Source organism: Crocodylus siamensis, chromosome 8 (assembly GCF_052110815.1).
Source record: "Crocodylus siamensis isolate JL-2025a chromosome 8, ASM5211081v1, whole genome shotgun sequence".
Taxonomy (NCBI): domain Eukaryota; kingdom Metazoa; phylum Chordata; order Crocodylia; family Crocodylidae; genus Crocodylus; species Crocodylus siamensis.
The window spans coordinates 54,533,775-54,554,451 of record NC_143402.1 but is presented as its reverse complement, the minus strand read 5'-3'; the positions used below and the strand labels follow the sequence as shown (position 1 = coordinate 54,554,451).

The following is a 20,677-nucleotide window of genomic DNA, read 5'->3' as shown; positions in this document are numbered from 1 at the left end:
CAGAGGCACATTGTAGGGTGTGTCAAGAAGGATTTCCACCTGTAATCCCAGCCCAAATGCAAGTTCCTTATTCAACCCTATACACTTAGTACAGTGGGAATGGGGGGCTGTCAGTTTGTACCCTGGCACAAACAAACTGTGCTTTGGCTGGGCTGGGCAAGACTGTGGTTTGTCCAGGAGAGTCCCGTGGTGGTATAGAGGCATAGTGTGGGGTGACCAAGAAGGATTTCCAACCTAATCCTAGCCCAAAAGCCAGTTCCTTATTCAGGTCCATATACTTAGTACAGTGGGCACGGGGGGTATCATTTGGCAGGCTGGCAGGGCCAAACTGCTTTGGGCCAGGCAGGACTGCACTCAGGGCTCTTTGGGACAGTCCCCTGGCTGCATGGACAGGAAGTTTGGGGTGTCTCAGGAAGTATTTTGCCCCATAATCCCATTCTAATCTGATCTTCATTTAGATCTCTGTATTTGATGCAGGATATTAATTTATATATTAATTGGCAAATATGTATACCTAATGAAATTCTCTCTGTAGAATGTGTAATTCATTAATAAGAAGCTTATACTGGGTATAGATGAGCTTTGAAAAAGGAACCAGGACCAGGAATTGGGAACCAGGAAGAATGAGACCGACTTCAGCCTCGCGCCGGGGCGGGCCCTGCCCGGGCATGATGCAACCCCCGGGCTCCGAGTCGGGGCGGGACCGGCCCTGCCCCCCGCCCCCGGAGGGCAGAGCCGGAGCGCGGAGCTGCGGCCACGGCTTAGGAGCGGCTCCGCAGTGCAGGTGCCCGGCCCGGCCCGGCCCAGACGACGGGAGCCGCCCGTACCTGGCCCGGGCTCAGCTCGGAGGTGCCCGGGGGAGGTCTGTGCCGCGGTGCGGGCATTGGCATGGGGGCAAGCCCTGGCCGGGCCCTTCCCCTGGTGTCTCAGGCTCCACGATCGGGCTCCGGGCTCAGCAGCGCCCGCCAGGAGCGCGGGGCAGCGCTTGGCTGGGCCCCAGGAGGGCCCGAAGGAGACGCCTGCGGAGAAGTTGGAGCCGGGAGGCCGCTGGGACAAGCTGCCCTCGCTGAGCCCACGCCCTCCTCTCCCCTCTCCACCCCCGCCCCGCAGCCAGAGCTTGGACCTCTCCACAGCTTTCCGGCTTTGCAGCACTGGGGGCTTCCCCCCTTGGTTTCCCTGCTCACAGGGGCTTTGCCTAGCCCCTCTCTGGACCTGAGCGCCCAGCCTGGCCTGGCCCCCTCACGGAGCCCTGTGTCTCCTAGTAATGGTGCCCTGTCTCTGCCCACAGGATGCTGCCGCTCGCGGACCAGGTGCTGGAGCTGCTCAGCCTGGAGCAGACCCTGCTCCGGACTTATGCCATCTCTGCCCTGCTCCTGGCTGCACTGGCACTGCTCCTCTGCCTGCTCCTGCAGCTCCTGGGCTTCTTCCACCGATACTACCTGAACTGCCAGCGTTTGCGCTGCTTCCCCCAGCCCCCGTGCCGCAACTGGCTGCTGGGCCACCTGGGCATGGTACGTGCTGCAGTACAGGCCTTGCAGGCATGGGCAGGTGTCCCCACGCTCCTCCTGCTCTCACGTCCTGACCCCGGTAGGAGATGCTCCCTCACGCCTGGAGGGGAAAATGGGGAGCTTGGGTGAGGGGGGGGTCTAAGTGCAAAGGTCTGTGCATGCCCTGTGCCTGCTGCCTTGACCATGGGGCTGGGGCTGACAGTGCCGCCTCTGTGCCTGTGTGAGTGAGCCCCAGGGCCTGTGCCTGGCTGATGAACGGGGCAATGGGAGATGCATGGCTGAGCCTGTGTCTTAGCAAACCCTTTTTTGCTGAGGCAGCAACCAGAGTACAGGCAGGTGCCCTGGCCCTGCCTCCCTCAACCAACGCACAGGGGATTTTTTCATTCTTGGCAGCAGTCAAGGATGACCACTCCTATGGATCAAGTAAAGGGTTGTAGAGGAATCCACTGATGGTTAAGGAGACCAGCCCTGGAGTGGCAGACTCTCTGGCAGATGCCAGAGGTGGTGCTTAAAGGGAGGGTCGTACCGTGGATTTCTCAGTCTTGTTTCCTTTCCTTTCGTTTCTGTCTTTTCTGCCTCCAGGGCAAGACAGTTTCCCTTACAGTAAGGTGTAAATTTTCCCAATTTGTGATGTCAATGCCATACTTCTTAATGTTCGCTTTGAGGGTGTCCTTGAAGTGTTTTCTCTGGCCCTTGTGTGTCCTTTGACCTTGGCTGAGTTGGGAGTATAGCAGTTATTTTGGTTAATGTACATCAGGCATGTGCACATAGTACTTTGCCCACCACAGCCGATGTTGAATAATCAACGCTTCTGTGCTGGTGGTGTTAGCATTAGTAAGGACACTGGCATTTGTGTGATGATCCGCCCACTTGATGCCAAGGATCTTCCGGAGGTAGCGCTGGTGAAGGCATTCCAGGCTTTTCGGTGGTCCCTGTAGGTCACCCAAGCTTCACAGGCATAGGTCAGGGTTTGTTCAAGTCCTGATGTCGTGATTGTTGAACACACTGATAAAATCTTCTGAAGGCAGAGATGGTACATCGGATCCTATGTTGGATCTCCTCATCGATGCTGGCCTTTGAGAGATGGCTGCTGAGGTGTGCAAAGTATTCAACATTCTCCAGCTCCTGTCCATTGATGAGGATCTTTGCCGGGGGAGTTAATCAGCTCAGAGGACGCTGGTGAAATACCTTTGTTTTTCCGATGTTAAGGGTCAGTCCCAGGCACTGGTATGCTTGAGAGAAGCAGTGAAGGGCCATTTTTAGGTCTTACTTAGTATATACAATGACAGCACAATAATTGGCATACTGAAGTTCCATAATTGAGCCCGATTTAACTTCGATTTTGGCATGGAGGCAGGAGAGATTGAAAAGATTCCCATCCATCCTGTACTCAGTGCTGATGCTGTGTGGCAGACAGTCACAGATGAACATCTTGATGACTGCAAGAAAGATGGAAAACAGAATTGATGTGATCATGCAGCAATGCTTGATGCCAGTTCGAATGGCAAAGGGCTCCGTAGCAGAGCCATTACCTAGGAAAGAGGCAGTCATCTGATCATGAAGGAGTCTTAGGATGGTGATAAACCCTGGGCAGCCAGACTTCGATAAGATTTTCCGTAGAGCCTCACAGTTAAAAGAGTTGACGGCTTTGGTCAAATTGATAAAGGCCATATACAGTTTCTAGTGTACTTCAGGAATCAAAACTCGTGGAAGAGGTGGTATATTTTATTAGACCAAATAATTATTTGCAAACAATAATTGATTGATTTGATTGTTAATTTATAAAAATAAGAATGTATTATATTTATCTGCAAGCTTTTGGGCACCCACTTCATCAGGCATAGGAGAGAGTCGAGAGTGTAAAAATTCTCCTAGGTAGAAATGAAAATTTATATATCACAGAAGAGTTTGGTGTTGTACCTGGCATTTTTCCTGGATCTGCTGGGCTGCAAAAATCACGTCCATGGCTTTTCGATGGTCTGAAGCCACATTAAGACTCAGGAAGGATTTTCTTGGCAAGAGGGAGCAAGTCAGTTCAACAGAATTTGAGTTAGGATCTTCCCAGCAATGGAGAGGAGGGCAATACCTTGATAGTTTCCACAGTCAGACTGATCTTCCTTTTTGAAAACGTTGACTATAGTGGCATTCCATAGGTCAGTGGGAATTCCTCAGTGTTCCAGATCTTAAGAAACAGTGGCCGGAGCTTGTTGGTCATAGTTTCCCCACCAACTTTGAAGACCTCAGCTGGTATGCCATCAGAGCCAGATGGTTTATTGTTCTCCATCTGTTTTATTGCCTGGTGGACTTCTTCAGAGGTTGATGGAATGGCAAGTGCTTCCCTTACTGAATGCTGCAGGATGGATTTGATAGTTTCATCAGTCACTGTCAATTCTCAGCTTCTGGTACTGCGTCTTCCAGCAGTTTTTGATGGGCTTGTTGTCCTTGTGGAGTGTACTGCAGTCTTCAGATCTAAGCAAGATGAGTCCACAAGAATTTGCTTTGTACAGAGCCTTGATTACACTGAAGAAGCTCTGCATGTCATGATTCTCAACAAATTGTTGGATTTCCTGTGGTTTTTCTTCCCACCATTTGTTCTTGATTGTTGAATCTTCATCTAGGTTTCAGCTTTAAGCAACTGAAAAGTTCCCTGCTTCTGACTGGACATAGGATGGTTTTGCCAGTCACAGAAAACTTTTCTCTTCTGATCAAGAAGGGCTTTGATCTCAGCATTGTTTTCATTAAACCAGATGGCATCGGATGGCAAAACCAGTTGATTCCATACAAGCCTCTTCAGAGCTTGCCAATCATCCTCAACACTTGTTAACATTTTTAATCCTAAAATTGGTGAGTTTCTTACAAGGATGTGATTGGAGGGCTTTGCAGTGTCTAGGGCTCTGAAGGCATTTGATGTTTTACTGTCTTTGGAGTGATTTTAGTTGCTTTCAATATTTCAACACAATCCTGATGGACATGATTGATCTCACTAAACTATCGGTCCAGCAGTCATCAGCTCCTCTCATGACATGCGTGATATAGACATCTTTTAGATCTCACGCTCTTAAGATGATGTAGTCAAGGAGGTGTCATCGTTTCAAGCAGGGGTGTTGCCATGTTGTTTTCTTCCTGCCTTGTTGTCTGCAGACAGTGTTAATAATGACAAGATCATGTTATGTACATTTACTGAGTAAAAGTTTGCCTCTGGAATTGGTGTCGCCCACTCCTTTCTTTCCAATGGTGCCCCTCCACATGTTAAAGTCCTGGCCAACCCTCACATTGAAGCCTCCAAGGAGGATGACCTTGTCCTCTTTCAGCATGGTAGTCAGGATTTCATCAAGATGGGCACATGTTAGTAGTAAATGAATTGTTGGTCAGTTGGTCAGTTGGAAGCAGAGTCATGAGGCGCTTGTTAATGCTAGCAGGGAATTCAGTCATTCAGCTGACAGTATAGTTCTTAATGGTGAAACCAACACTATTTATTTGCCTGTTTTTTGCAGGTTAGGAGGCCTGTGCCCCGGACAGCTGTGGCAGGGGTGTGGTTGAGCCAGCCCCTCCTGGCTGCAGATGTGGGTAGGTCCCTGGTGGCCTTGGCTGATGGGTGGTCCCTCATTGCAGGTGCAGAGCACAGAGGAGGGGTTGCAGAGCTTTGAGGAGCTGGTCAGGCACTACAGCCACTCCTGCCTCTGGTGGCTTGGGCCCTGGTGCCCCATTGTGAGGCTCTTCCACCCAGAGGCCATTAAGCCCGTGTTGCAGGCATCAGGTAACCAAGGGCAGTGTGTGCTGGGAACCATTTGGAAGATGTGGGGCTCCTGGGGCCACTCCCTGGGCTGGGCAGGCAGCACTTTCCCAGAAGGCCCTTGTGCCATCCCAGAAATGTGTGTGCAGGAACCAGCACAGCAGGGACACAGGTGGAGGGGTGAGAGGGCTCCACCCATCAGCCACAGGTGGCAGAGGTGCCCCCACCCTTTGGGACATCAGTGTGAATTGCCAGTGTGTGCAGGCTGCTGAGACCCAGCAGGAGCCCTGTGGAGCTGGTGCCGTTCCCCCAGCCTCAGCAGTGTACTGCAGGTGCCTGATGAGTGAACTCCTGCTCCCTCAGTCAGCACTGGGCACCGATGAGGCTTTTACTGTGAGAGGCCACTTGCCTGCCCCCCCCCAAAACCCTACCTAGCACCCCACAGTGCCCTGCTCACCCCCCTGCCCCAGGGTCCCTGGCAGCCCTCCTGCAGTCAGGCCCTCCACAGCCAGCCCTGAGTGCAGTGACATGGCACACAAGATGACATTGCCTCATGGCCCGTAGCAGAACTGGTGCTGCTCATGGCATCTTCCACTGTCCTTTTTGGTGCCTGGGTCCAGACACTCCTGGAAGTCAGACCATGGGGTCCCTTACACCTCACACCCATGGGCAAGCAGGGAGTGGGGCGGAGCTAGTCCAGGCCAGGGGAATGCCCCACCTGGATGGGGGCCTGCAGTTTCCTCTGGGCAGGTGCCAGGACTCTGGTGCTGCATGTGAGAGCAGAGACCCTGATGCCCTCCCTTTCTACATGGCCTGGCAGCCCCTGCTGTGCTATATGTGGGCCTGAGCCCTAACCGTGTTCCTGCCAGGCTGCTTGTGCCCAAGCCCTGAGCCTGAGGCTGTCCTGCCTTCTGTGCTGCATGTGCCTGAGCATTAACCTCATGTCATGCCCTTTCTGCTCTACTCCCCAGTTGCTGTTGCCTCCAAGGACCCCCTGTTTTATGGGTTCCTAAAGCCCTGGCTGGGTAAGTGAGCCCTGCCCTGGGCTCCTCTGGCCCCCTGTACTTGGTATCAAGTTGTGCTGCTGCCCAGTGGAACTTGTGGGGCAGAAGAGCCATCCCTGGCACTGGGCAGTGTTCAGGGTTGGGGTTGTGCCTCAGGGTGAGGACTTTGCCCTGGATCTAGCATGCTCAGGAGCTCCCTTGGGGCATGGTTGGGGGTGGGGGGCAGCTCCATGGGTCAGGTGCAGTCTATGTGCAGGATTTCCAGGGTTGCAGGCTGATCTGAGCTGGGACACAGGGTCTGGGAGAAGTCTTTCCAGGTTGTGAGCCGAGCGCTGTTATTGCAGGGGAGGGTCTGTTGCTGAGCAATGGGCAGAGGTGGGGATGGCACCGGCATATGCTGACACGGGCCTTTCACTTCAACATCCTGAAGCCGTACGTGAAGATCTTCAACCAGAGCACCAACATCATGCATGTGAGTGCCCCACCCCTGCACCACTGCTGTGCTAGCACCCTGCCCTACTTCCTATGTGCACTGCCAGCCTGTGTCCCCTAACAAGAGCATAGGCTTCTTCCTTGCTCTCTACCCTAGCACTGCACCCTCTCCTATGGCCCACACAGTATAGTCCCCACACCAGTACCTTGCCCTCCCCAACCTGAACAAGCTTCTCTAAGATGCCCCTACCTGCAGTGCCTGGGCCAGGTGTGCAGGACATCCCTGCATGTGGCTGCTGGGCACTGCACTCAGGAGCACCATTATCCCACAGGCCAAGTGGCGGCGACTGGTGTCATCTGGCTCCCCCTCCCTGGATATATTTGAGCAACTGGGCCTTATGACCCTGGACAGCTTGCAGAAATGCATCTTCAGCCACCACAGTGACTGCCAGGAGTGAGTGAGCTCCATGCCTGCAGCTTCCCTGTAGCTCTGGAATGGCCCTGGAAAGGGGTGGGGCTGGGGGCATCTCACTTCCAGGATGCTGTGTATCTGCTGCTTGAGCCAGAACTCCCTCCTCTGAGCCTGCCCCCACCTTGGATTGCCCTGGGAACACCCCTGCCCCCTTCAGGCCACCCCAAAACACCCTGTCTCCATCTGCTTGTGCCCTGCCATGCCATGTATGCCTGCACTCCTGTCCCATGCCACCCAGGGCATGCACTTATGCTGGTGGCTGTGGCCTGGGCTCTGCTGGCTGCTGGAGGAGTGCAAGAAGCAGGGGAAATGTTCCCAGCAGCAGCTGGGGAAGTGGTGGGTTGGGTCCATCCGCCTGGATTTCCTGGAGTTAGTCAGTGCTGGTTCCCCCATCTGCAGCAGTGAGGGGTAGGGAGGCCCTGGGGGCAGGGGTAGGGCCTGGACACTGAGGGCCATCTTCCTGCTCCAGGATGATTCATGGCTAGTTCTGCCGCACCCATGCCCCATCCTCTCCAGACAGTGCCAGCGAGGAAGGAGCACTTCTCTGCCCTGGGAGGCCCAGTCATGTCCCCATACCCCATAAAACTTGAATGCATTAGGGACCCCTTGGCTGTGCTGCGGCTGTGAGGGAATATAGTGATTCTGTCCTTGGTCTCTGGACTCCTCCCCATTTACTGAATGTAGCCAGGTCTGGCTGGGGTGTGTCTCCCTCCCTGGCAGGCAGTCACAAGCCCCCATGTTGCCTTCCAGAAAGCCCAGCAACTACATCATGGCCATCCTGGAGCTCAGCAACCTGGTAGTGAAGCGCCACCAGCACCTGCTGCACCACCTTGACTGGATCTATTACCTCATGGCTGATGGGCGGCGCTTTCGGCAGGTGTGCAGCATTGTGCACCGTTTCACTGCTGACGTGGTGCAGCAGCGCCGCCTGACTCTGGGCCATGTGGGCAGAGAGGCCTGGCTCCAAGCCAAACAGGGCAAGACCATGGACTTCATTGATGTCCTGCTGCTAGCCAAGGTACCATTCCAGGGCTGGGCCCGTAGGGCAAGGCTAGTCCTTATTGAGCTGGGTAGAAGGGCTCTGAGAACCCTTCTAAGAATTAATCCTACCAGACTACCTTGATTTACTTCTTAGACAAAGCAATTTGCTAGGCAGATGAAGGGAAGGCAGTGGACACTGTACTTGGGCTTCAAAAATTATTTTGATAGTCCCACAGGACCTTCTCACAAAGTAGGGGGGGAGATGTGTGCACTGGAATAAATTACTACAAGGCAGGCAGGCAACTGGCTTGATAGCTGCAAGCAAAGTGTGATTATAAATGGATCTGTATCAGAATGGCAGGAGACTCTGAGTGGAGTCACACAAGAGTCTGTCCTGGGCCCGGTGCTGTTCAGGCTTTATTAATGAATTGGATGCCTGAATGGAGAGCTTCCTGAGGAAATTTGCAGAGGAAACAAGATGGGGAAGGATGGCAGATGTATTGGAGGACAGGAGAAGCATTCAGAAGAGCTTGGATTGTTTGGGCTAGAGACAACAGAATAATATTTACTCTAGACATGTACAAGGGACTGCATATATCATTAAAAGCATGAGTGCAGAATGGGAGACCCCGGCTGGGTGGCAGTGTTGTGAAAAAGGTTCTGGAGTCTAATGGGTCACAGATTTGACAGGAGTCCGTAGTCACTAAAAAGTAGCCCATGTGCTTTGCTGCAGGACCAGGACGGCCGGGAGCTGTCAGATGAGGACATCATGGCAGAGGCCAACACCTTCATGTTTGGGGGTGAGGAGGTGTTTGTGGGGTAAGGGCTGGGCAGGACCCCCACTGATCTCCCTGTCCCATATTAAAGGGAAACCTGTAGATGTCATGACTCCATGAGGCAGAGCCCAGGTTTTTGATCCATGGCTGTGGGGCCCTGCCACTTCTCCTCTTCAGGTTGGGTGAGAGTGGTTTCCTCCACACCCCAGGAGCTGTAAGACTAGGCTGCTGGGACTGGGGATGCTACCGGCTGGCTCCTGTGCAGGGGCCTGGGACTTCTGGATCTGGAGCTGCCAGACAGGCCCAGGGAGTGGGGCCTGCATCCCTGTGGCACCAGCAACGCAGCAGCGCTGAGCACTGGCAGGGGCTGAGCTGAGGCCTTTGCTGCCATGGCCACAGATCTATCACCTTCTCTGCTTCCCTTCCCCAACTCAGGGTGGTGTTCACTTTGTCTGTGCCCCTCTCTCCAGGCCATGACACCACAGCCAGTGGCCTGTCTTGGGTGCTGTATAACCTGGCGTGTCACCCTGAGTATCAGCAGCAATGCCGGGAGGAGATCCAGGAGCTGGTGAAGGACAAGGCATTGGAAGAGCTAGAATGGTGAGGCAGCCTCTGCAGCAAGTATCAGTGGGTGCCTCTCCTTGCACTGCAAGGCAGCTCCATCTGTCTTAGATGGGCCTGGCCCCGTGTTCACCTCTAACACCCACACCACCACACAGCCCACACCCACAGTGCCTGTGGCTCCAATGACTCCACCTAAGCACTCCCAGTCTGCCCACTGCCCAGCTTTTCCTGCCCCTGATAACTTGTTTCCCTGCTGTCACTGATGCTTTGATGCTGCAGGGAGGATCTGTCCCAGATGCCCTTCACCACCATGTGTATCAAGGAGAGTCTGCGCCTGCACCCACCTGTCATTGCTGTGTCTCGGCGCTGCACCAAGGACATCCAGCTGTCTAATGGATGTGTCATCCCCAAAGGTACCAGGGCTTGTCCCAGCCCATGCAGGACAGAGCATGATGCTGAGTGGGAAGGTGAAGTGGGCACGTGCAGAAATGTCCATGTCCTGCTTCTCTCCCATCACAGCTTCAGACATTCCGAGATTTAGGAAGTTTTAGTTCAAAGGCTGCACTCCTACCTACTATTATCAATACATGCTGATGGACCTTTTCTCCAGGAATTTGTTCAACTCCCCTTGGAACGTGGTTAAGTTACCAGCCTCCGCATCATCTTGTGGCAATGAGTTCCACAAGCTGCTTACATGCTGACTGAAAAAGAACTTCCCTTTGTTAATTTTAAACCTGTTAACTAATTGTGTCATTTTATGTCCCCTAGCTTTAGGATTGAGAGTCTAGAATAAATCCCTGTTCATTTTTCTGCACCATTTAATATTTTGTAGGCCTCTTATCATGTTCCCCCTCAGGCATCATTTTTCTAAGTTGAAAAGTCCTAGCCTATTTAGTCTCTCTTCATATGGAAACCGCTCCACAACCTCGATCATCCTGGTTATGCTTCTCTGTACCTTCTCTAGTTCTTCTATATTGGGGCTGGGCAAAATGGTGGATTCAGCTGGCGGCTGGACTTCATTTCCTGGTAGCCCCTGCCTATGTGGCTCCGAAACCAGTCTCCATGGGGAGTGGCAGGGCCATGACAGCATGGGGACGCAGAACTGGGACTCTGCCTTAGCCCTAGCTCCATGCTGTCATAACCCCCCACTCCTGGGGTCTCCATGGAGACTAGCTGGGAGCTGTGCAGGCAGAGCATGCTGGTGGTTGGGAAGCTGCTCCGAGGTTGGGCCAGGATTGTAGGGCAGTGACAGCAGATCCCTCACCTGTTGCAGGGGCATGCAGGTAGATTGTGGCTCTACCCTGCCACCCCTTCACCCCCCAAGATCATGAGAATGCTGTGGAAGACTGTGTCAAAAGCCTTGTTGAAATCAAAGTGTATCACATCCACTGGTCTCCCCTGTTCCCAGAGCTTGTCACCTGGTATTCAAAGTGCAGATGCACCGTAGATTATTAAAGGGGCGTTGCGGCACTGTCTTTTTACAATTCCATTCTTAATAATTCCTAACTTTTTTGACTGCTGCTGAACTGTGAGCTGATATATTTGACAAACTGTCCACAGTGACTCCTTAATCTCTTTTCTGTGTGTTAACAGTTAGTGTAGAACCTGTCATCATGTATGTATATTTGGGTTATTTTTTTTCCATGGGCATCAATATGCATTTAACAACATTGAATTTTACCTGCTATTTTGTTGCTTTTTTGCCCATTTTTGCAAGATCCTTCTGTAACTCTTAGCAATCTGGTTTGCCATTTACAACTTCAAATAATTTTGTGTCAGCTTCAAACTTGGCCACCTTGCTACTCGTTCTCCTTTCCAGACCATTTATGAACATATTAAACAGCACCAGTTCCAGCACAGATCTTTGGGGAACTCACTATTTACTTCTTTCCATTCTGAAAGCAGACCATTTGTGCCCACTCTTTGTTTTCTATCCTTCAACCCATTTCTGATGCTTCTGATGTAACAGCCTTATCTCGTGGAGAACCTTTGGTACGTGACTTTGAAAGCTTTTTGGGTGTCGAGATATTCTGTATTGACCGGATCACTGTGATCCACATGCTTATTGACACCCTCAAAGAACTCTAATAGGCATGACCTCACTTTGAAAAAGCCAGGCTGATTTCTCCAAAGCAAGTTCTGTTCATTCTTGTGCTGAGCAATCCTTTTTATAATTCTTGCTTCCAGTCAATGCTTCTTCCCCCATCTCTAACCAAGCTTCCTTCTTCTCTAACCTGTCCTCTCCACAGGGAACATCTGTCTGATGAGCATCTATGGGACGCATCACAATCCGACTGTCTGGCCAGATCCTGAGGTATGGCTGATCACTCCAGCAGATTCTCTGGGGTTCTTGTTTCTCTGCACTCAGTGGGTGCTGAAGGCTGTGCTTGTAGCAGCAATAGATGGCATGAAGCAACAAAACTGAAACATGGTGGGGCAGGGCTGGGGTGCTGGGTCTGGCGCAGTACCTGAGGGCTATGCCAAGGTTCCTGCTATCACTGTGTGGCCCCGTGGAAACTCATCCAGTGTCCCCCTATGTGTCCTGCGCTTGCTTCCTAGGTCTACAACCCGCACCGCTTCAACCCAGAGAACTCCCGGAACCAGTCCCCACTGGCTTTTGTGCCCTTCTCGGCTGGGCCCAGGTAACTTGCCCCCTGTACTCGTGCCCTCTTGCAGAATTAGCCTCTTATCAACCCTCCCACCCCACCTTGCATGCATGCCAGGGAGTTGCTTGTTGCAGCGAAGTATTATGGGGTACCCAGAAGGTGGCCTTAGTCTGGCCAGCACTGAAGCCAGTTGGTATTTCTGTGGGTCAGTCCCTTTTCCCAAGAAGGAGCTGGTTGGGGTCCCACAAGGACTGTGTCTGTTCAGGCTCCATGTATTTATCCCTGCAGTTGGTGAGGTTGAACCCTGCTTGTGTTGCCCACCCTGCTCCCCCTGTCAAGGGAAGCACAGACACTGCCAATGACCTCTCCTCCCACCAAAGGGATCAGGATTTCCGGACTGGTCCTAGGGCACTGCTCCTCCAGCCCTGCAGGGTCCTGGCTGGGTGGATCCTCAGGACCTCCTCCCCACTTCTTTCCTCCCCCAGGAACTGCATTGGGCAGAACTTTGCAATGGCAGAGATGAAGGTAGTGCTGGGGCTGACACTACTGCACTTCACCATGCGGCTGGATGAGAGCAGGTCCGTGCGGCGCAAACCTGGACTGATCCTGCGTGCTGAGGATGGGCTGTGGCTGAAGGTGGAGCCCCTACGGGCCCAGCTGTGAGGCCAGACCCTGCCTGACTCTGCCTAGCATTAGCATGTGGGGGTTGCCCCAGGACAACGGCACTGCTGCTTCTTGGGGTTCCCACACTTTGACCCTCCCAACAGACAGAATCATGGACTTACAGGGGCAAAAGGGGCTTTTCAGGGTATCTAGTCCAAGCCCTGCTCAGAGATGGGTGCACTACTCCTAATGGTCAGGTGGCTGGGAAACTGGCTCTGAGGCAGGACCCAGAGTGTATTAATAGATGGACCTGAGTCGACATGGCTCACGGTGACCAGTGGTGTCCCTCAGAGTTCAGCACTTGGACCAGTGCTTTGCAAGATATTCATTAATGATTTAGATTTGGGTGTTAAATGCGTACTGGCAAAGTTTGTGGATGACACCAAATTATGGGGGAATACAGTCACACTGGAGGATAGGCTGGGGATACAGCTGACCTGGACAGGCTCACAAGGTGGGCCGATCAAAACCTGATGACATTTAACACCGAGAAATGTAAAGTGCTCCATCTGGGGAGAAATAACCCGCAACACACTTACAGGCTTAGTGGTGCTACATTTGCTAGCACCACAACCAAAAGGGACCTGGGGGTCATGCTAGACCATAGAATGAACATGAGCCACCAATGCAATGCCGTAGTCAACAAAGCAAATAAGACACTGGCATGCATCTACCAATGCCTCTCAAGCAAGACTAAGGATGTCATCCTCCCGCTTTACTCAGCTTTGGTGAGGCAACAACTGGAGTACTGCATCCAGTTCTGGGTGCCACACTTCAGGAAAGATGTGGAGAAGCTTGAGAGAGTTCAAAGGAAGGCCACACTCATGATTAGAGGTTTGGAGAGCAGGCCATGTGAGGGGAGGCTGAAAGACATAGGACTGTTCAGGCTGGAGAGAAGACTTGGAGGGGACTTGATGGCAGCCTGCAAGTATATAAGGGGTACACATCAGGACCTGGGAGAGCATCTATTCACCCAGGCACCCCAGGGGAAGACAAGGAATAACAGTCATAAATTGCTAGATCGCTTTAGATTGGGCATAAGGAAAAACTTCTTTATTGTTCAAGTGTCCAGGGTCCAGAACAGACTTCACTCAGATGTGGTACAAGCACCTACTCCGAAAATCTTCAAAAAACCTCAGCAGCCTTTCCTGTCCAAGTGCAGGGGGACTGGACATGATGGGCCTGTGAGGTCTCTTTTAGCCCCTAACACCTGTGAATCTGTGCCAGACAGACTTATCCAGCCTCTGCTTGGAAAGCTCCAGTGAGGGAGATTTTTCAGCTTCCTTGGACAGCTTGTTCTACTGTCTTGCAGTTCTGACCATTAGGAAGTATTTGCCTGAAAGGATCTCCATCTGCTTCATGGGTAACTGGTGCTTCTTGAGTCAGGGGGGTACTTACTCCCCCCCACAGTGGTCAGTCATCAGCCAGGGTGGGAGGGTGTTCTTCTGCGGCCGACCCACAAGTGGCACTTCCAGGAGAGTGCTGGCACTTTTGGGTGAGCCCCCCGCCCCCTGGCCGGTGCTCTTGGGGGCCACTGGCACTCTCACCTGCCCCCCCTGCCGGGAATGCTGGCTGACAGGGGGTGCACCAGCACTCTCAGAGGGTGCATGTGCTCCCCCATGCACCCCCTACGCATCACCATTGATCTGCTTTACTTCATTTTAAGCTCATCACCTTGCTTCCTGCCCTCTGCAGCAAAGGAGACTAGTTGTTCCCCCTCCTTACAGCAGCCTTTCAGGTATTTGGAAACTTAACTGCTCATTTACTCCAAACTAAACTTACTTAGTTCTCTCAATCACCTTCTTTGCAGCTTGGCTCCCACCCCAACTGTCATCTTTGTCACCTGCCTCTGGACCCTCCACATTCTTCTTTAAACATTTAGCCAGAACTGAGCACAGTACTGCTGCTGAGGCCTAACGAGCACTGAGTGCTGCTGTTACCTCCTATGTCATACACACTGTTAATTCAGCCCAAGAGTGTCTGTGCTTTATTTCTGCAATTACATCACACTGTTGGCTCATATTAAGTCTGCCACCCACACAACCCCTAGATCTGCTTTGAGAGGATCTTCATCTGGTTCATGGGCAACTGGTCAGGGGAGGCACTTGACCCCCCAGTGGTCAGTCATTGACTGCAGGGGGAGCTCCCCTACAGCCAATCCTGCTGACCTGTAAGTGGCACTTTCAGGAGAGCACTGGCACTTTTGGGTGAGCTACCAGAAAGGGCTACCATCTCTGCTGTTTTCATCCAAATCTGCCAAAAAATGACAAAGTTTTATAGGCAGTTTCACGCTTCTCCATTATAGCCTATGGGCGAAACGTTGAAACAGCGTCAAAACAGCGAAACAGTTTTGACGAAACAGAACAGTGCGTCGAAACAAAGCAAAACTCAAAATGAAATACTGTCCCATCAAAATGAAACAGTGCTGTTTTGTACAACCCTCATTCTCAATCTGTTTGCCATAGTGGGCCATACTTGCAGCTCTCAATGTGTTATGTGGGCCACACCCACACAATTTACTTCTCGGGTATCCGTTTAAAAATATTTTAACAAGCTGTCATATGGGCCACAGCAGTGTGCTGACTGGGCTGCTTGTGGTTACTCCTCCAGTGAGGTGTCCACGTAACAGTAATTCTAGCTTATTCTCCCTCATTCGAGTCCCACATGACATTATCCTGAGATAATGCATTCCCTTCCTCTACCCAGCTGGTTACTGTGTTAAAGAAGATGAGCTGGGTTTGGCAGGATTTGTTTTTAACAAAGCCATGCTAGCTGCTAGTGATCAGCCCTCTCCTCCAGATGTTTACAAGCTGGGTTATATGAACTTTGTTTAAGTCAGGCTGGCTGGTCAGTAATTCCGCTGCTTCTACTTTTCCCCCTTAAAGATGGGCAGTTTTACCGTTTCCAGTCCTCTGGGACCTTGACTGTCACCCCTGACTGCAAATACGTTACCAGGAGCTCTGAGATTTCTATAGCTAGTTTCTTCATCACTTTGGGGTGGATTTTGTCCATCCTGGGGCAGGTCCCTTAGTCCCACCCAGCCCAGGTACAGGGGGCAGCTTAGGCTGTGACACGTGTGGCTGGTCCCACCATCCCCAGGCCTGCAGTGAGACTGGGGCAGCATGGTTGGTGCAGTTCCCTCCCCACCTGTAGCCCCATCCCATCCACCAGGCCATGCACCCTGCCCACATAGGTCGCAGCTGATCTCCATGGAGACCCCAGGATCACTGGGTGGGGATAGCATGGGGCTGGCTCCCACACAGAGTACAGAGCAGAGCCACTTAGGGAGTTCTGGCGAGCTGTCATGGGGGTAGGGGAGGTGCTAACCTGGCCCACCACAGCTCACCAAAACTCCCTATGTGGCCCACAGGCCCAAATAATTACCCACCCCTGATGTACAGCAACACACTACACCTCCTTTTCTGCTAAGCCTTGCCTTCCAAAACAATGTTGATGTTCCCCTCCAGGTTAAATTCACGGGAATTCTCCCACCAAGCCATGGCTTTGTTTGCACACTATGTCTCCCAGTTCATCCTGCTTGTGCCCCCTCTCCCTGCATTTGTTCACTGTGGCAGGGCACTGCTGGTGCCTGCCACTTTAAGGGCTGAGCCAAGCAGCCAGCCAGTGCTTGGTTGTGGTGGCCACATATATAAACAAAGTTCTCTGCTGGCAGAGGAGACAGAACATTGTCTGGCTGCAAGGCTAACTGCAACATCCTGGAAGTAAGGGCAGGAGCTTAAGGGGATGGTTTGGAGGCTCCTGGTTCTGGGCATGACCTAAAACTGCACCCTGCTGGGGATGGGTGGCCTGGTGGGGCTCTCAGTGATGTGGGAGCCCCCAGGAAATACCAGCCCAGTTACCATCCTGGTGAAAGCTGGGTCTGGGCACCTTAATAGCCCCAGCTCCCACAACCAGGTGGGCTACCCCATAGAAGGGCCAAGATGGCAGACCCAGGTTAGACAGTGGGCTAGAGGCTCAGAGACCTGACTCGGAACACCCTCAACTGGTCAATGATTGGGCCAGGACTAGAAAGGTCAAAAGGGCCAGGGGCGCATCGCGAGGGATTCCGACTGGCCTTGGAGGTGAGGCCAGGGCCTGTGTGGCCAAAGGTCCCAGGGGAGAGAGGGGGGCGCACACCCCAGGGGGAAAAGTTCAGGGAGTTAGGCAGCTCAGAATGAGGGCAGAGTAGGCTGCCTGATTGGAGGGATCTAGTTGGGGTCTGGACTGAAGGATTCTGGGGCCCAGTGTGGGGCTGGTGATGCTGTAAGAACTGTGGATGCCATCTGCAAGGCTTGAGCTGTAGGGGAGGACCGGACCCACAGACAGTACCCCCTGGCATCGGGGCAAGAATGGGCAGCCTCCCACCTAATTAACAACATAATTATGTATCATCAAGGCATGGCAGGCGAGGAGGCAGGCAGTTGCCCATAGAGACAGGTGGACAAGTTGGCGTGAGAGCTGGCCCCGAGCATGCTTCCTGTTACAACACACACACTGAAGACACTGCCTTTTCTGTTTTTCTTTCCCTGTCTGTTGTGGTTCCCCAGCCCTTGTGCAGAATTAGGTCTTTCTTCTCAGTCTTCCTGCCTCACTGTTGGTTGCACTGTGGCCAGTGGGTTTTTTCCGTCATCACCCATAGAACCTAGTTTAACAGCTCCTCCCTGGTTCAGTCAGATGCTGCTCGAAGATGTTCCCCATCTTTGTCAGAAAGGTCCCACCTCCAGACAGCAATCCTTTTTCCCCACACACCAGGGGAGGGGGTCCCAGCTCCCAGAGAGCACAAACTTACCTTGCAAGTACCTGCAGCCTCATCTCAACTGTGGTTTGCAGCCTTAGGAAGTCTTTCCTGCACAGCATCACATCCACTCTGTGCCCTGAAACCTGGGCCCTTGGCAGTGACAGACCACCAGGCAGGAGAGAGAGAGAGAAAGTGTGTGTGTGTGGCGGGGGTGTGGTTAGGGTAAGTCTTCATCAATTCAGCAAGGGGGGAGCAGCGCGCAAGGTGCTGCTGGGTCACGCATGACTTTTGTGTTGGGCTCAAGAATCTGAGACATTTTGTTTCTCCAAGTGCTGGTGATGCATGCCAAGGAGGGATGCCTCTAGCAGGCATGTGGAGCATGTAAAGCAATGCTTGGTCCTGCAGCAGCTGGATAGCCACAGTAGCTGTGGTGCCATTGGATCCATGGTCCTCCCTGAAGTCCCCTGATGCTAGACTGGGCTGAACTGGCTAGATGTGCTTTCTGGGGTTGGGTATGGAAGAGCAGGGCCAGCAGTCTCTCCTAATGATTGGAAAGGGGAACACCTGGGACACAGGCTGAGCAGCCCATGAAATCACAGACTCCCATGGCAGAGGGTGGCTGGAGCCAGGGTCACAGTAAGCGTGGAGTCTGCTCCCCGAGGCAGGGTGGAGAGGGGCTGTGGAGCCTGCCAGGAGACAGGTTTGGCTTTGCATCCTAAACTCAAGCACAAACATCTTGGCTTCTGCCTGACTCATTGACATTGGCCTGTTGTGAAAAGGCTGTACTGTGTCTGCAGAACCCCACTGGCTGTCAGCACTGTGATGCAGGGCCATAGGGACCCAGGGAAAGGAGCCATAAACAAATGGGATGAAGCCCAGTACAGGACCCCAGGGCTCTTATCTATGAAGACTGGAGTCCTGGGGGCTCCTTGCAGACTTGATCCTGACAGCTGGTCCCCAGAGGTCAGGCCTAATGGTTTGGCTCTGCTGGAGAACCTTGTTCCCTGATGGGATGTTCCAGCTTAATCCCTACACTACTCCATGTTGGGCCACTCTGAATTTGTCACTCCAGCTGCCCCCTGCTGAATCCAGTGAGCTGGAGCTGGAGCAGTGTAAAGAGGAAGGTGTATTGAGACAGAATGGCCTCAGTGACTTACATGTGCCTGCACAAATGTGCATACACAAGCATGCACACAAGGAAGCATCATCTGCATCAGGGCACATACATGTGCGTCTACAAACACCACATACATGTATGCATATACCATATACCCTAAGCACATATCAGAGCATTTCTGTGCACAGATGTGTACACATGTATATACACACGAACAAGAACCAATGCAGCTGTGCATAAACTCATATGTACATGCACACATCACACAAATATATTTGTACATGCATGCACACATACCTATGCTCACACAAGTGTGTGAACACAACACATGCTCAGGCATTCATGCATGTGCATACATGGAAGTACATGAGTGTACATGCACACATACACCTGTTGTACACACAGGAACACTGGAGTCCAGTTCTGCTGTCAAAGGCAGCTCCCTCTGACAATACCATATGTAACATCATCAAACGCCAGCTCAAAACCAGCCTGATTTCTTGCCTGCACGGTCCTAGGGAGATGTTGTCTCAGGTACTTGCTGCTCCATGAGTGGGATCCTTCCCCATTATCTGACTTCACTGTCTCCATGGATGGTTTGTTCCCACCTGTTCTTGGGGCTGGTGCTTCTCGCACCCTGATGATACTGTATACATGGAAAACACATACTCACTGCCCAGCCCTCCCCTTGCCAGACTGAAGAAACCTCTTCCAGCCTCCTCTATCAGGGTGCCCTTCACTGCAGCGGGTCAAGGAGTTTGTTATTCCTGCATGCGTATTCCAGGGGGGGTCATGGGGAAAGGGCCTTGCTTAGGACCCAGGATAGACTGACATCATCTGGGCCCTGGGCTTGTGTCACAGCGTGACACAAACAAAACACATGACACACCTGAATGTGCTAGAAAGTGATGACAGTGTTTTTTTTTAATCTTATGTATCCCAGGCTAAATTAGCCAAAACTAATGCCAAATCCAGGAGTCCGGAACCATAAGTGGCCCTACTACTGGCAAACATCTTCCACCTACACCTGGGGCTTCAGATGTTTCCAAATCCTTTGGTGGGCATCCTACTTGCAGGCCCAAGCCCAGAGGCTTGGGGTTTGGATGCCCCCAAGTTTTGCTTGCTCTTAGCCATAAGGCCCTTGGAGCAAGCAAGGGAGGAAAATCCCATTTCCACAAACTGGGTTTAAAGCTGCTACACCTCTGCGGGTACTTAACCACGCCAGAAGCAGCACTCCGGTGCAGTTCAGAATGACCAGCCTTAACGTACCCCCTCTGTTCCCAGGGCCAGAGGCAGCAGCAGGTGACAATGGTCCAGATTCTCCTCTTGCTGCAGGAAGGGAGCTCAGTGGATGGTCCTTGGCTGTGGCAAGACCCAATCAGAACACAGATGCTTATCTCACTGCCTGCACTGGCTTTTGTGACCCCTGCCTTCCCACCCCAGCAGCGCCCTTGTCTTTCGTACTCCAATTCTCTCTCCTTCCCATCCTCTGCTTTCAGCACCTCCTTTCACAGCACCAGATGGAGTGAACTTCGGTTCAGGCCAGTGTTGTGCGCTTTACTGCGTATTTAGTTCATCTGTGCAGGCACGCATGTACTGTGCCTGCTGGCCAGCTTCAGACTGGCATGGGGAGCTACCTCCCCAGGCACTGCGGGCAGCCCGGCGCAGGGCGACAGCGGGTCGCGTCCCCTCAGCACCTGATATGGGCCCTGCGCCAGGGCACCGGCCCCAACCTCGCAGGCGTCCTGCTCCGGCTGCTCTCAGGACCTCGGCCTTTGGCTGCGGCGCCACCGGGGCATCGCCACCAGCAGCGCCCGGCTGCGGCCACCGGCAAAACGTGGGGCCTCGCCCGCTCTACGCCCCGACCTGGCGGCTCCCTGCAGCCCGGTACGGGCCTGGCTCCCCACAGCCGCCCCCGCGCAGCCCCAGGGCCGCTCCCCAGGGGAACCATACCCAGGGTCAGAGGGGCCGTGTGTGCAAAACGATCCCACTGCGGCGCATTGTGCGATCGCGGCGCCTCAGTTGCGTCACGTGCGAGGCGGGCTCCCCGACACATGACAGGGGCTGCGGCGCCCACTTCCGG

At 52.9% G+C, this 20,677-nt stretch overlaps 1 protein-coding gene and 1 long non-coding RNA gene across 5 annotated transcripts; one reads left to right on the top strand and one right to left on the bottom strand.

The window, feature by feature from the left end:
* The first annotated feature begins 709 nt into the window (after positions 1-709).
* LOC149858614 (ultra-long-chain fatty acid omega-hydroxylase-like) lies at positions 710-13,093 on the top strand. Of its 4 annotated transcripts, none has more exons than XM_090061776.1 (13): positions 710-784; positions 1,289-1,511; positions 5,121-5,265; positions 6,213-6,266; positions 6,590-6,717; positions 7,010-7,131; positions 7,900-8,167; positions 8,864-8,930; positions 9,377-9,506; positions 9,750-9,883; positions 11,720-11,784; positions 12,030-12,112; positions 12,562-13,093. In XM_090061776.1, the coding sequence occupies exons 2-13, from the start codon at positions 1,290-1,292 to the stop codon at positions 12,737-12,739; spliced, it is 1,596 nt and encodes a 531-aa protein (XP_089917902.1). In that variant the 5' UTR covers positions 710-784; position 1,289; the 3' UTR covers positions 12,740-13,093. The 4 variants fall into 4 exon arrangements, with proteins under 4 accessions (XP_089917902.1, XP_089917901.1, XP_089917899.1 ...); XM_090061775.1 differs by having other exon boundaries at positions 716-849; XM_090061773.1 differs by having other exon boundaries at positions 724-862.
* Positions 13,094-14,845: 1,752 nt separating this feature from the next.
* On the bottom strand, positions 14,846-20,669 carry LOC149858613 (uncharacterized). The gene is made up of 3 exons (XR_016444038.1): positions 20,548-20,669; positions 19,864-19,956; positions 14,846-19,240 (listed from the first exon to the last, which is right to left on the bottom strand). It is a non-coding gene; the product is annotated as an uncharacterized LOC149858613 (long non-coding RNA).
* Between the last annotated feature and the right edge of the window lie 8 nt (positions 20,670-20,677).

Coding starts and splice junctions, on each gene's coding strand:
- LOC149858614 (XM_090061776.1), top strand. CDS start 1,290: ATGCTGCCGCTCGCGGACCAGGTGCTGGAGCTGCTCAGCCTGGAGCAG. Junction 6,267..6,589: donor GTTCCTAAAGCCCTGGCTGG/GTAAGTGAGCCC, acceptor CTGTTATTGCAG/GGGAGGGTCTGTTGCTGAGC. Junction 8,931..9,376: donor CAACACCTTCATGTTTGGGG/GTGAGGAGGTGT, acceptor CCCTCTCTCCAG/GCCATGACACCACAGCCAGT.